We start from the raw sequence: 14,070 nt of genomic DNA, 5'->3' as shown, positions 1-14,070 counted from the left end.
TGGAAGCAACCCAAATGTCTACCCATATATGAATGGATAAATAAGATGTGGTATATAGGGGCACCTGGGTGGCTCAGTCGGTTAAGTGTCTGACTTTGGCTCAGGTCATGATCTCATGGTTCATGGGTTCAATGCCCAAGTTGGACTCTGTGCTGACAGCTCCAAGCCTGGAGCATGCTTCGGATTCTGTTGTCTCCCTCTCTTTCTCTCTGTCCCTTCCCTGCTCATGCTCCGTCTCTCTCTCTCTCTCTCTCTCAAAAATGAATAAACTTAAAAAAAAAAAAAAAAGATGTGGTATATATAAAAAAGGGAATACGGGCACCAGGGTGGCTCAGTTGGTTAAGCATCCAACTCTTGATATTGGCTCAGGTCATGATCTCATTTGTGGGATCAAGCCCCATGTCAGTCTCCATGCAGAGTGTAGAGCCTGCTTGGGATTCATTTTCTCTCTCTCTCTCTCTTCTCCCACACAACCTTCCTCTCTCTCTCTCAAAATAAATAAATAAACTTTAAAAAATAAAAGGGGGTAACATTACTCTCAGCCATAAAAAAGATTTTGCCACTGGTGACAACATGGATAAACCTAGAGGGTATAATGCTAAGTAAAATAAGTCAGACAGAAAAAGACAAATACCATATGATTTCACTCACATTACATTTGGAATTTAAGAAGCAAAATAAATGAACAAAGAAAAAAAGAGACAAAAAAAGATTCTTAAATTCTTTAAGATGGGTGAAACAGACAAATGGGATTAAGACTATAGTTTTTATGATGAGCACTGAATAATGTATAGAACTGTTGAATCATTATATTGTACACCTGAAAGTAATATAACACTCTATGTTAATTATACTTCAATTAAAATTTTTTTTTAAAAATACAAATGATGTCCAACTTCTATTTCAGATTTGGCTACTCTTCATTCTTAAGTTGTGTGACTAATTCAACTTATGAAATAAACTAATCTTCCAAAAAAAACTCACCTGCCATCACGGGATCTGTGGAGACTGCCGTGGTAGCTGCTTACTTTGCTGTGGACACTCCCTGCTTTGCTTCTCTGATCATCCACCATAGCAAGCTGGGTTGAAGAAGCATGTGTGGATGTTCCTTGAGTGGAAGTTCCCCTTGATTTTCTTATAATAGGAGTATTTGGATCCCTCAGGAGAGACTGAGCAAAATCAGGTTCCTGTAGTACCTGTCGGCTCTCATTCACTATCCTAGAGAACAAAATACTAAGTTTAAGATACAGACTAACATTGCCATAGACCAGTAAACAACACTTTTGTGACATACTGACATTATTCTTGAAATTAATTGCTCTTCAAATAATGTCTTTAGCAGAGATATAAGGTAACATCGTTGACAGAGGAAAGAATACAACAAAAATCCCTATCAATCTGTACTCTAAAGTGGTATGATGGAAAGAAGCCTGCATCAAAGTAAGGAAATCAGGATTTTAGTTCAATAAATACACAATCTTAAGCAAGTCATTATTCCCTTTCTTTCATTTTTGTCATCTATGAAATGAAGCTATACAATTTTATCATTTCTAAAAGGTTCCTTTCAATTAAAGAAGTTCATAATTCTAGGAGTGCCTGGGTGGCTCAGTCAGTTAAGTGTCCAACTCTTGATGTCAGCTCAGGTTATGATCTCACAGTTTGTGAGGCAGAGGAGCACAGAGCCTGCTTGGGATTCTGTCTCTCTCTCTCTCTCTCTCTCTCTCTGTCTTTCTCAACATAAATAAATAAATAAACTTAAAAAAAAAGAAATTTGATTCTCAATCACACTGAAATATTATAAAAGATTTTATAATAAGGTAGAGAAATTTGTTCTTGCATGGTTTATGGATGTATCAGAGGCCTCACTGTAACACAGCTATTTTTTGAACTTGTAAGTTACAACAGTTGTTTTCAGGCTACAAGTTGGTTTTATGGTAAAGCAGTTGTTCAGTGCTAGATTAAACATGATTGGTCATAATTAAACAAAACATATGAAAAATTAAGTGAACATAAAATTAACTACCGGATATATTAAAGCCTTAAGGAAAAAAAAACTAAGGAGATGAATTACTGTCAAGAGCAAAAGTTTTTAACTGCTATGGAAAGGTTAAAAACATTTATTTATGATGATAAACAAAGCAGTAATTAAACTGATAAGAAGAGCCAGTGAAATAGTTGCAAAGATCAGTGTCAGTTTATATAAGCAAGCAACTATGAGAATCAGACGTTTAAATTAAAATTAGATAAACAATTTCATGAAAAAAACAAAACTCTAACATATAAAGATTGGATCATACATTAACAAAGTGCATATATTCTAGGGGCACCTGGGTGGCTCAGTCAGTTAAGCGTCCGACTTCAACTCAGGTCATGATCTCGCAGTTCATGGGTTCGAGCTGTGGGGCTCGAGCCATGGGTTCATGTGGGGCTCTGTGCTGACAGCTCAGAGCCTGGAGCCTGATTCGGATTCTGTGTGTCCCCCTCTGTCTCCCCCATCCCTTGCTCATGCTCGGTCTCTCTCTCTCTCTCAAAATAAAAATGAATAAAATTAAAAAAAAATGAAAATGAATAAAAAAATTTTTTTTAAAAGAGTGCATATATTCTAAGTTTTCAGATTACAAAAGGATTGTTGTTACTGTTACTGTTTTAGCAGTGAGGTAAAAGGGCTAAAGGAAGGCAAATATCTGTTGAGTACCCACACTGTGCCAGGTATTTTACATACACTCTCCTTTGATCCTTCTTAATAATGTTTTTATTTTATTATGGAGATCAATGTCCTAAGAGGGTATCTCTAAGAGAGTATGAGTTATCTGTTATGAATAGGTATCTATTAAGAATAAATACTGTGATCTCTATTTTATAGATGAAAAATCTGAGGTTCTAAAGGATTAGAGAACTTCCAAAAGTCACGCAATAAAACCAACAGTAGAGGATCAAACTTAATGATAAAACATAACATATATGTGTGTGTGTGTGTGTCTGTGTGTGTGAGAGAGAGAGAGACAGACAGAGAGAGAGAGAGAGAGAGAGAGAGACAGACAGACAGACAGACACACACACACACACACACACACACACACACCCTGGAAACAAAGTGTCAAAAACTGGATAGAAGAAAGAACAAGTCAAAGATAGCTGAAAAAAACAAACAGTATTTGTTTCTCCTTCATCAGAGGCCCTACTCATATATTCATAAATCCCAAGTCAGTCTTGATTGCTGACTTTATTTTCTAAACTTATTTTTAAAACTTGGTTCAAACTGACATCTGGTTATGACAAAAATTTAATCCACCTTGAAATGGTAAAGTTTTGTCCCCTCATTTTACAGAGAAATTAGGTGATATGATCCAGATAATTCCAAAAGAAGATTTCTAAAAATATTTCAATCAGTGTCAGCATTACTAGTATAAACACAACCTTAAGTGTGGCTTCACTTAGAGGGAAAACACTAATTTGATTAGCACAATTTTAGAAAATAGTCTCTTTGTAGCACAGTACATAACAAAGAGGTTGAGAGCCTAGAGTCAGAATGCTTGGTTCTGAATCTCAATTCTAGCATTCACTATGAAACCCTGAATCCATGCCTCAGTTTCCTTATTTGTAAAATGATGATCTTTCTTACAAGGCTATTTGAAGGATTAAATGGTTTAATAGTATATAAAATGTTTAGAACAGTGCTTAGAATATTAAATGTGCTCAATTAATTGGTAACCATTATTACGACTACTTTACAGTTATTTCTCAAGGCTAAAGTAGAAGACACATGCTAGAAATAGCTATGGGATGCTCATACCCTTGAGCTCCAGCATAAGGAGCTGCCCTCTAGCCCAGGGCACAGTCCTGGCTTGGAGGATTACAATGGCTTTGTTAGGTGGGGATCCATGGTCACAGAAAACCAAATTAGAAGGGTCTTGGGAGTTCTGACCAGTTTCAAAATGATTCTGGCCCAACCAGGATCCCCCAAATAATTAAGATAATTCTCCATAAGAGTAGCTTGGGTTTAGTTCTACCTAGACTTTCTAATATAACCCTATTACAGAACTGTTTGTATAAGGTCCAGAGGTGACCAGAAATGTTTAATACAAGACCTTTCCTCAGTATTATCTCTTAGTGTGATTAAAATATATTTAAAAATGTCAAAGAATATACAGATAAGTCACAGTAAATCCCATAGGGACAGATATTCCATGAAAGCAGGGACTCAGCCTATTTGTTTGCTGCTGCATCCCTGGTGTTGCAACATAGTTCATGGCACATAGTAAGCATTCTATAAAGACTTTCTTAAAAAATGAATGCCCAGGAAATAGGTTTTTGTTGTTATTGTTGAATAACTCTTTCCCCTTCTTTCCTTCTCTGCTCTGTGAAACTGTTACTTAAAGGAGAAATGCATTATCTGATATCACTAGTAGCAGTCTCAGATATAGTAATAAGAAATGTACATTTTAAAACTGTGCATTTTTATCTCAATCTAATCTGTGTAATAGTAACGCCTAATTACTGTACTTAAAATAGATTTTGTTAATGACGCATTTTAAGTTGTATGGGAAAAGTACATTAACCCATGTATGGCACAACATTAAAAAAATTTTTTTTAGTGTTTATTTATTTTGAGAGAGATGGAATGTGAGTTGGGGAGGGGCAGAAAGAGAGAGGGAGACACAGAATCCAAAGCAGGCTCCAGGCTCTGAGCTGTCAGCACAGAGCTCAACTCAGGGCTTGAACACATGAGCTATGAGATCATGACCTGAGCCAAAGTCGATGCTCAACCGACTGAGCCACACAGGCACCCCAAGGCACAACATTTTAAATATAACCTTAAGAGCTTCACAAACCTTCTCCCAAAACCCATTTTCCATGGACCTTAGTTTAGGTAAAATCATAAGCATACAGACTCAACTTAGAATTTGTGATAATTCAGGTATAGTATACATGTAAGATTTAGACTGAATAAAAGTTTGAAATGATTTGTTCCTTTGTGAATACTGTAGTCTTGTTTTCCTTTTGCTTTATGATTAAAGATGCTGTAAATATATTTTACCATGACATTCTAATATGCAGTGTGGCCAACAATGATTTAAAATAATTTCTTTAATGTATTTCATTATCATTTTATAATGCATTTAATATCATCTATTTTGGCTTTAATATATACTTTATCATAATGGAATAACATGTTATCTCTTTATATCATTTCTGGTATACTTGAAAGGACAATGGGCAACTGAAAGGAAAGTCTAACCTAATACCTGTGATTTTGGCCAAAGCATTTAACCTCTCTGTGTCAGCATTCTCATCTGTAACACAGAAATAATACATACCAGCCCTCACAAGAATACTGAGAAGATCAAATAATAATATACATAAAAGCATTAATTTGTTAATTTTAGTTAAAATTTAAATTTTTGAAAATAAGATTGGCTTTCTCTCAAATATTCTGAATTAGTAAGGCATAGACCTCAAGTCTGGTTCTACTTGGCTACGTTGTCAGAATAAACTTTTAGCTTTTAATTTTGACACGCTACTGTGCTCAGTAGTAGCAGCTGAGGTTATAATCATGTCGAAATACATCCTCCAAATCCAAAGTGTTTTAACATAAGCAACGTAAAACTTTTATGTGAATATGAGGTTTGTGAACACTGTGATAATTTCAACTTACTCTTTTTTCCTACGACCATGAAAAAAACTGGCCCATTCAAAGCATGTCTTTTTGCTTCCAACCCAAAAAATGGAGGGAATACCAACTATGAGAGCCATCAGGTATTTCATCAGAAAGAGAATCAGGTCTGGACGACTCATTTGAGTAACCTACAAGAAGAGAAAGAAAAATACCTTAAATATATAGAAAGAACTTTCTATCAAAGGCCATTATAAATCCTTTAAATAAACAACAGTAAAGTAATTCTACAATTTGATATTTTCACTTACATAGTTCTACAGTTAATTTTGTTATATGTAAAAGATACACACTCTTCAACTAAGTTTCTATTTTGTATTTTGAGTCCTATATTTTTCTTATTAGCTCACAATGGTATCTTCTAAAGAAAAAGATTATTAATGTAGAAAATAAGCCATGAATAGGAATAGAGCCTCAAATATAATACCTATATTCTTCTTGGCCAATTCTGTTAGTCCTATCATTGATCATTACAATATAAAATTAGGGAAGTATTAATCCCCCCCCCTCCATTTTATTAGTTTTTGTGCATATCTTTTATAGCCCTTCCTTCTACCTACCTGCTGGCTGTTTTCAAGCTTCCTCTTTAACCTATGAGTTATCTGTAAGTACATTTTCTAGTTTCTATTGATAGAGGAGTTTTTAAAAATCTCTTTTTATTGTTGGTTTCAATTTTAATTATTGTGGTTAGAGAACATGGTCTATATTATTCTGGTTACCTTAAATTTTGGAGACTTCCTTTGTGATTTAGGACACGATTTTTCTAAGTATTCCTTGTGTACTCGAAAATAGCACATACTCTCTGTTGGGTACAAAATCTCCTCTGTGTACTATATCAATTAGTTCTGTCGTCCAAATTTTCTATACATTCAATTTTCTGTTCACCTGTTTTAACAGAGGTATGCCAAAATCTATCATAACCGGGGACTCATCAGTTTTCTTCGAATCCTGTCAGTTTTCACTTTCAAGCCTCTGTTAGATGTTATGTAAATTCAATAATGCTCTAGTTGCTCATTTTGCTTATTAATGCTCTTCACCTTAAACTGTATTTTATCTGAGATTAATATTGTCACATCAGCTTTTCACTTCATCACAGCAATAGATTTTCCAGGTGCATCCTTTCCTGTCTACCAATGTATTCAAGTCTGTCTGTTTGGGTTATACTGTTTCTTTTAAGCAGTATACAGTTTACTTCCACTAAAATATACACTCCATGAAGAGATTTTTCTCCACTGTTTTATCCCCAGAATCTAGACCAGTGCCAGCACATAGTAGGTACTCAATAAACATATACATTTAGAAAATATACTTCATTTTATTAAAAAAAATTATAGCTAAAATGATCAGCACCTTCATCTTTTTGAATACTCCTAGCACACTTTAGATTATTTTCCAGAAATTCAAAGCAACCTTTACAAAAATAATTATATTATCTTTAGTTATACTAAAGACAATAGTCTTTTTTGTCAAAAAGTACACCCTATGCCTACCTTTAGTTTCCCTTTTCTTCTTGCTAAAGGATGACGTTTAGAAATTCTTACAGATAGGGTATGCCAGCGATAAATTATTTTAGTCTTTGCCTGAAATGTCTTTATTTTGCCCTCAATCTTGAATGGTGGTATAGACGGGTAAAGTTTCTCTCAGCATTTTAAAAACATTAGTTCATTGCCTTCTAGTTTCTATTGTTTCTGTTGAGAAGGTTAACTGATATGTTTTAGAGATTTATTTCCTCTCTCTGGCAGCTTTTAAGTTTTTCTTTAGCCTTTTCACTTTGTAGTTGCACTGAATGTTTCTCATTGTGATTTTTATTTCTTCTACTTAGTATGCAGAATGTACTTTTAATGTAAGGACCCAAGTTTTCATTTCTGGAGAATTTTCAGACATTAGGTCTTTGGTTACTGCTTCTTAGCCATTCTTATGGCCTCTTCTTCTAGAACTCCCATTAGATGTATACTGAAATTCCTCAATCCTTGTTTTTCATGTTTCTTAACTACATTACATAATTTTTTACTATTGTATGTCTCTCTATATTCTGTATTCTGGGTGAACTCTTGAGAATAACTTTCTTCTTCCCTAATTCCCTCTTCAACCATGTCTTATGTTAGGGTTCATTCTATCTACTGATTTAATTTTCATAAATTCAATTCTAAGATGTCTTAAAATTGGTTCTTATTTGTCTATTATTATTTCATTTCTGCTGACTTATCATAATTTCTTATTCTTTTAAAATGGTTTATATTGTTTATCTTTTGGAGAATCCTAAACATTCTTATTCTTAAGTCTTTAAAAAATTATCTTACTACTTTCATTTCATCTGGGAGCAAATCCATCTTCTGATTGTTGATTTTGTTAGATGCCTTCTAAGTTTGGCCTTTTTTTTTAAATTGTGCTTTGGGATTTTAGTTTGCAGATCTTGAGTGAGAATTTTCTCTCTCTCTCTCCCTTCCTCTCTCCCTCATCTCACCCTGTCTTATGGCTTTTGGTTTGTCTTCACCAGTGCCCACAGGAACCTCATCAAAAACCAGGTTGTGTATTATTGGTTACTGGAGATTCAGGTATGGAGTCATTACAGTTTGGCTTAAATATTGAATGTCTTAAGGCTGTGCTGGCGCTCTCCCACATCTCTATAATATTTTTATATTAACTACAGCTTCAGGGGACAGGTGGTATCACTATACAAACTTCCTTTCAGGAGCAGGGAAGCCCCATTTCCAATTCCTTTTTTTTTTTTTTTAATGTTTATTTATTTATTTTGAGTTAGAGAGAGAGGAAGTGTGAGCAGGGAAGAGGCAGAGAGAGAAAGGGAGAGAGTCCCAAGTAGGCTCTGCATTGTCAGTGCGGAACCCAACATAGGGCTTGATCTTATGAACCATGAGATCATGACCTGAGCTGAAATGAAGAGCTGTCCACTTAACCAACTGGTGCACCAATTCTTATTTTTAACCAGTGAGCCTAGTTCTGGTCCTCTGACTTCCATGTGATACTTTTGCTTTTCAATACTCCCCAGAAACTGAACACCAAATCACCTCTTGCTACTTCATACCTGAAGTCGAGTAGGCCCAAGTTTTTAATCACTGGTCATCAGTTTGCATTTCTATTATATAAATCAGTTTATTTTGTCTTTTATATTGATTTCATTTAGAAATTTTGTTATGTTTTATCTGTAACTGATTTTATGTTTATGTTTAGATTTTATGTTTATGTTTATTATAGTAGCCTGGTAAGCTCAAAACATAGAACTTATATTACAATTATAACTTAGAACTAAGGTGTGATTCCTTTAGGATTTACCTAAAAATCAAACAGCAAATATTTATAGATCATCCACCACTCTAAGAATAATTCTTTTCAAAGTCCCATGAGACTTATAAAACAGATGTAAGGCTTGATTAATGTTTCCATCAAGCTGATAATCTAAATGAAAATACAAATTAAAGAAACTACTGAATAGTTAAGAACTATAATTAAGAAGCAGATGGAGACGCTAAAGCAGATCACAAATAACCTCCTCATTAAAAAATACAACGGCTTGTTGTTGTTTAAGATTTTATTTTTAAGTAATCTCTATACCCAATGTGGAGCTTGAACTCACAACCCCAAGATCAAGATCAGTTGCATGGTCTACCAACTGAGCCAGCCAGACATCCCTGTTTCACTTTTTCTTAATACTTCTATGTAGCATCAGTTATTAATGACTATCTCACATTTTACAAAACTTTTATCTCCCCTGGCTTCTAGAACACTGTATAGTCATGATTATTCTCCTAATAAGGCATTACATTCTCACTTTCATTACTTTCTTCTTGACTTCCTACTCCTGTTCTTCTACCCTTTGCACCCCCACTACCCTCTATACAAGAGTTCTTAAAGTCACTCCTTAATTCTTTCTTTATACTCTCAACTATCATTAAGACTTAGAAGTCATCTAGTCTTATTCTTTACCTAACAAATTAATTTGCTTTCAACCTAGTTATTGTATGAATATAATTAGACAGTGGTATTGATGATAAAATACAAGCTTGCTCCTTCCCACTTCCCTCTTCTAGCTATTCTTTTTTTTTTTATTTTTTTAACGTTTATTTATTATTGACAGAGCATGAACAGGGGAGGGTCACAGAGAGAGGGAGACACAGAATCGGAAACAGGCACTAGGCTCTGAGCTGTCAGCACAGAGCTCGACATGGGGCTTGAAGTCACAAACCACAAGATCATGCCCTGAGTCGAAGTCAGACGCTTAACCGAATGAGCCACCCAGGCACCCCCTCTTCCAGCTATTCTGGCCACCTGTCCTAGTTTTGTCCTTTGGTGCTATAAAGAATAAGGCTACCATTCCAGAAGTTCTTGTCAGTTCAATAAGATGCCGTGCCAGAAGCAACACACACAAAAAAAAACACTGTAAATATTGGGAACAAGGAGACAAAAGACTATCCAGAAAATCCAAGAGAATCAAAGGGTTCAGTAACTAAGTTAGGTAAGATCATACAAAAATCAAATGTTTTCTTATATACCATCAATAACCAGAGAAGAAACATAATGAAAACAATTTCATTTATAATGCAAACAAAAACTAAAAAAATATCTAGAAATAAACCTAGCAAGAAATACAAAGAAAATGATAAAACTCTATCAAAGGACACAGAGAAAAACTGAAGTACATAGATAAACAGTTCACGTTTCTACATGCAAACACGCAATTTTTAAAGATATCAATTCAATTATCCCCCAAATTAATCCTATAAACTTGGTACAATCCAAAAAGAGCAATAGGATTTTTCATAGAATGTTGAAAGTTTAGTATATAATAAAAGTATTTCAAATAAATGGGGGAAAAGATCATATATTGTTTAATAAATAATGTTGGGATGGTTGGCAATCCATCTGGAAACAAAATAATTTAGATGTCACTTCATATAAGAAAAGGAAATTCTAGGCGGATTACAACAAATCATAAAAGTATGAAAAGAATGAAGAACATTTTTATAATGATGGTGCAGAAGGCCATTTTAAAAAAAGTAACACTAAGGGGCACCCGGTGGCTCAGTCAGTTAAGCGACCTACTCTTGATTTTGGCTCAGGCCATGATCTTACAATTTGTGAGATTGCAGCCACGTCAGACTCCATGCCTGCTTCAGACTCTTCTCTCTCTCTCTGCCCTTCCCCCTGCTCACGTGCTCTCTCTCAAAATAAATATTAAAAAAAAAAAATTAAAAAGTAACATGAAAGAAGCCATAAGAGGAAAAGACTGATAGTTTTGATTACTAAAAACTTAAAATTTTTGCAGAACAAGAACTGTATTCACCTTAATAGATCAATGACTAACTAGGAATGTTAACTATATTATCTATCAATAAAGTAAACTAAGGAACAGAAACTAATAAAAATAGAAGAAACAAACAAAGGGAAGAAAACAGCAAATACACATGCACATACCTGCATTATTCACACAGCTACAATAAGAACAAAAATGGGGCACCTGGGTGGCTCAGTCAGTTAGGCATCAACCTCTTGCTTTTGGCTCAGGTCATGAGCTCGTGTAATTTGTGAGATTGAGACCTGTGTTGGGGGGAGGGATTCTCTTGGAATTCTCTCTCTTCCTCTCTGCCTCTCCCCTGCTTGCACATGCTCTCTCTCTCAAAATAAATAAACATTAAGAAAAAGAGAACAAAACTAAAATAGCTTTAAGAGATTACTTTGCTCAATTCCATTCAAATAAACTTGAAAATTAATTGAAACAGATAGTAAAATATTAACTGATTCCACAAGCAAGCATAAAGTTGTACCTAACTCAACAAACTCTATAAAACAATAAAACTATATGTATCATTTATGAATTTTTATGCAAACAGAATCCAACAGCAAATTCAAAGAATATGCCATCACCAAAATACAAAATACAAAAATACAAAGATGGTTCAATAGGAAACCAATTTATAAATTCAACACACTGGATCAAAGGAAAAATATACATGATCATTTTCATGTACGCCAAAGGCATTTGATAAATTGAACATCCGTTTTTGTTTTTTAAAAAGTTATAATAAAATATGGAGATGATGAATAAGTTCTTAAAGTAACAAAATAACTATCTCGAGGCACCTGGGTGGCTCAGTCGGTTAAGCACCCAACCTTAGCTCAGGTCATGATCTCACGGTTTGTGAGTTTGAGCCCCACGTAGGGCTCTGTGCTGACAGCTCAGAGCCTGGAGCCTGCTTTGGATTCTGTGTCTCCTTTTCTCTCTGACCCTGTCCTGCTCCTGCTCTTTGTCTCTCAAAAATAAAATAAAGGTTAAAAAAAATTTTTTAATAACTCTATCTCAATCTAAAAGTATCATGCTTAATGGGAATACCAGAAGCCACTAAATATTCTCATTAACATCAGGAATACAAGAAGAATATGTACTATACCACCACTCTTAGCCTTGTTTCAACAGTTCTAACAGACTGCAACCAAAGAAACAAATTGTGAGTATAGAAACTATAAAGGAGATAAAATTATTATTTATAAGTAATATAATTTTATACCTGGAAAAACTAAGAGAAAGGTAAAAATTATTACAAATCATAAGCAAGGTGGCAAGGTACAAGGTAAAATACAGAAATCACTTTCATATATACATACATAACAATCAATCAGTTAGTAGGCAAAAAAAGAGGACCTAAAATTCATATGTTGAAGTCTTAACTCTCAGTACCTCATAAGATGACTCATTTGGAGATAGAGTCTTTAAAGAAATAATTAAGGTTACATGAGGTCATATGGATGGGTCCTAAACAAATCTGACTGGTGTCCTTACAAGAAGAAATTTGGACACCTACACACCAAGGATGCACCATGTGAGAAAAGACCATATTAAAAAAAAAAAAAGACTACTAGAAAAGGCCATGTGAGGAAATGGTAAGAGGGTAATCATCCACAAAACAAAGAGAGCGTTCTCAGAGGAAACCAACCCTGCTGATACCTTGATCTTGGACTTCCAGCCTCCAGAACTGTGAGAAAATAAATTTTTGTTGTTTAAACTGCCTAGTCTATAGTATACTGTTATGGCAGCCTTAGCAAACAAGTACAAACACAGTTAAAAAAAAAAAAAAGCTAAACAACTAGGAAGGAATAAATTTAATAAGAAAAATGAGTGATATATTGGAAGAACTTTAAAATATACTCCTCTTAAAACATGTTCTTTGCTAGAAACAATCACTATTATAAAAATGCAAATTCTCCTTGATTTAGCCATTAAATTTAACACAAGTCTAATAAAAATACCAACAGAGTTACCTGGGAATTAAACAGGATGATTCTAAAGTTCATATAGAAGAACACACAAGTCTAAACTGAAAGAGAAAAGAAATATGTAGGGGCCCCTGAGTGGCTCAGTTAGTTAAGCATCTGACTTTAGCTCAGGTCATGATCTAGCAATTTGTGGGTTTGAGCCCCATATCAGGCTCTGTGCTGACAGCTCAGAGCCTGGTGCCTGCTTCAGATTCTGTGTCTCCCTGTCTCTCTCTGCCCCTACCCCACTTGCATTCTCTCTCTCAAAATATAAACATTAAAAATAAATAAATAAGAAATAAGTAGAATTGAGCTATAATTGTGTATACTGGAAGCATAGTTTTACTATTTATTACATGTGATATTTCAAATCATCTGGAAAAGATGAATTATTCAGTAAGTGGATTCTAGTTAGGTATTTGGAAAAAAATAGCACTGAAGCCACACCATATCTCGTACCAGGATAAATTCCTAGTAGATCGAAATTCAAATGTAAAAAAAAAAAGTAAACAACCAAAAAGAAACCACAAAGTTCAAGATGAAAGCTTTTATATTCTCAGGATGGAGAATGACTTTCTAGTTATAACACAAAATCTACAAGCCATAAAAGTGAAGACAGATAAATCTGACTTCATAAAACCCCAACATTTCTGCATGGCTATAACTTCCATAAAGTCAAAAGACAATAAAAAGCTGGTATAAAATTGTTACAAATGTATGGCAGATAAAGGGACTAATTTTATTAATAAATAAGTTTTATAAAGATAAAAGTCTACTACTTAAGGAAAATTAGCGAAAGATATGGATAGTTTATAAAAAATGAAATACAAATATACGAGCTTAAGCTCACTCACAGTTTAAAAAAATTAAAATTACATGACAATTCTACATTTTTAATCCATCAGGTTAAGATCCAAGTCTGATAGTATGTTGCATTTGCAAATGTGTGGAGAAATATACTCTCATATATTGGAGATAGGAATATAAATCCATACCACTTCTATAAAAGACAATTTGGTAATATTTACCAAAATTATATACTTTATGAAGCTAATATATGTCAATTGTATCTAAAAAATTATACTCTTGATCAAGCAATTCTTTTAAAAATTTATGTACAGATTTATTCA

At 34.2% G+C, this 14,070-nt stretch overlaps 1 protein-coding gene across 4 annotated transcripts in view; it reads right to left on the bottom strand.

The window, feature by feature from the left end:
• Window positions 1–14,070, bottom strand: part of FZD3 (frizzled class receptor 3) — a 99,622-nt gene that overhangs the window by 17,158 nt on the left and 68,394 nt on the right. For all 4 annotated transcript variants that reach the window (XM_053216652.1, XM_027069788.2, XM_053216653.1 and 1 more), the window contains 2 exons: window positions 5,657–5,805; window positions 985–1,218 (listed from right to left, as the gene is read on the bottom strand). In XM_053216652.1, coding sequence (XP_053072627.1) covers window positions 985–1,218; window positions 5,657–5,805 — 383 coding nt within the window. The remainder of the gene's footprint in view (window positions 1–984; window positions 1,219–5,656; window positions 5,806–14,070) is intronic.

Source organism: Acinonyx jubatus, chromosome B1, assembly GCF_027475565.1.
Source record: "Acinonyx jubatus isolate Ajub_Pintada_27869175 chromosome B1, VMU_Ajub_asm_v1.0, whole genome shotgun sequence".
Taxonomy (NCBI): Eukaryota; Metazoa; Chordata; class Mammalia; order Carnivora; family Felidae; genus Acinonyx; species Acinonyx jubatus.
Note: the sequence above shows the minus strand (reverse complement) of the source record. Positions and strands in the feature narration are given on the sequence as shown.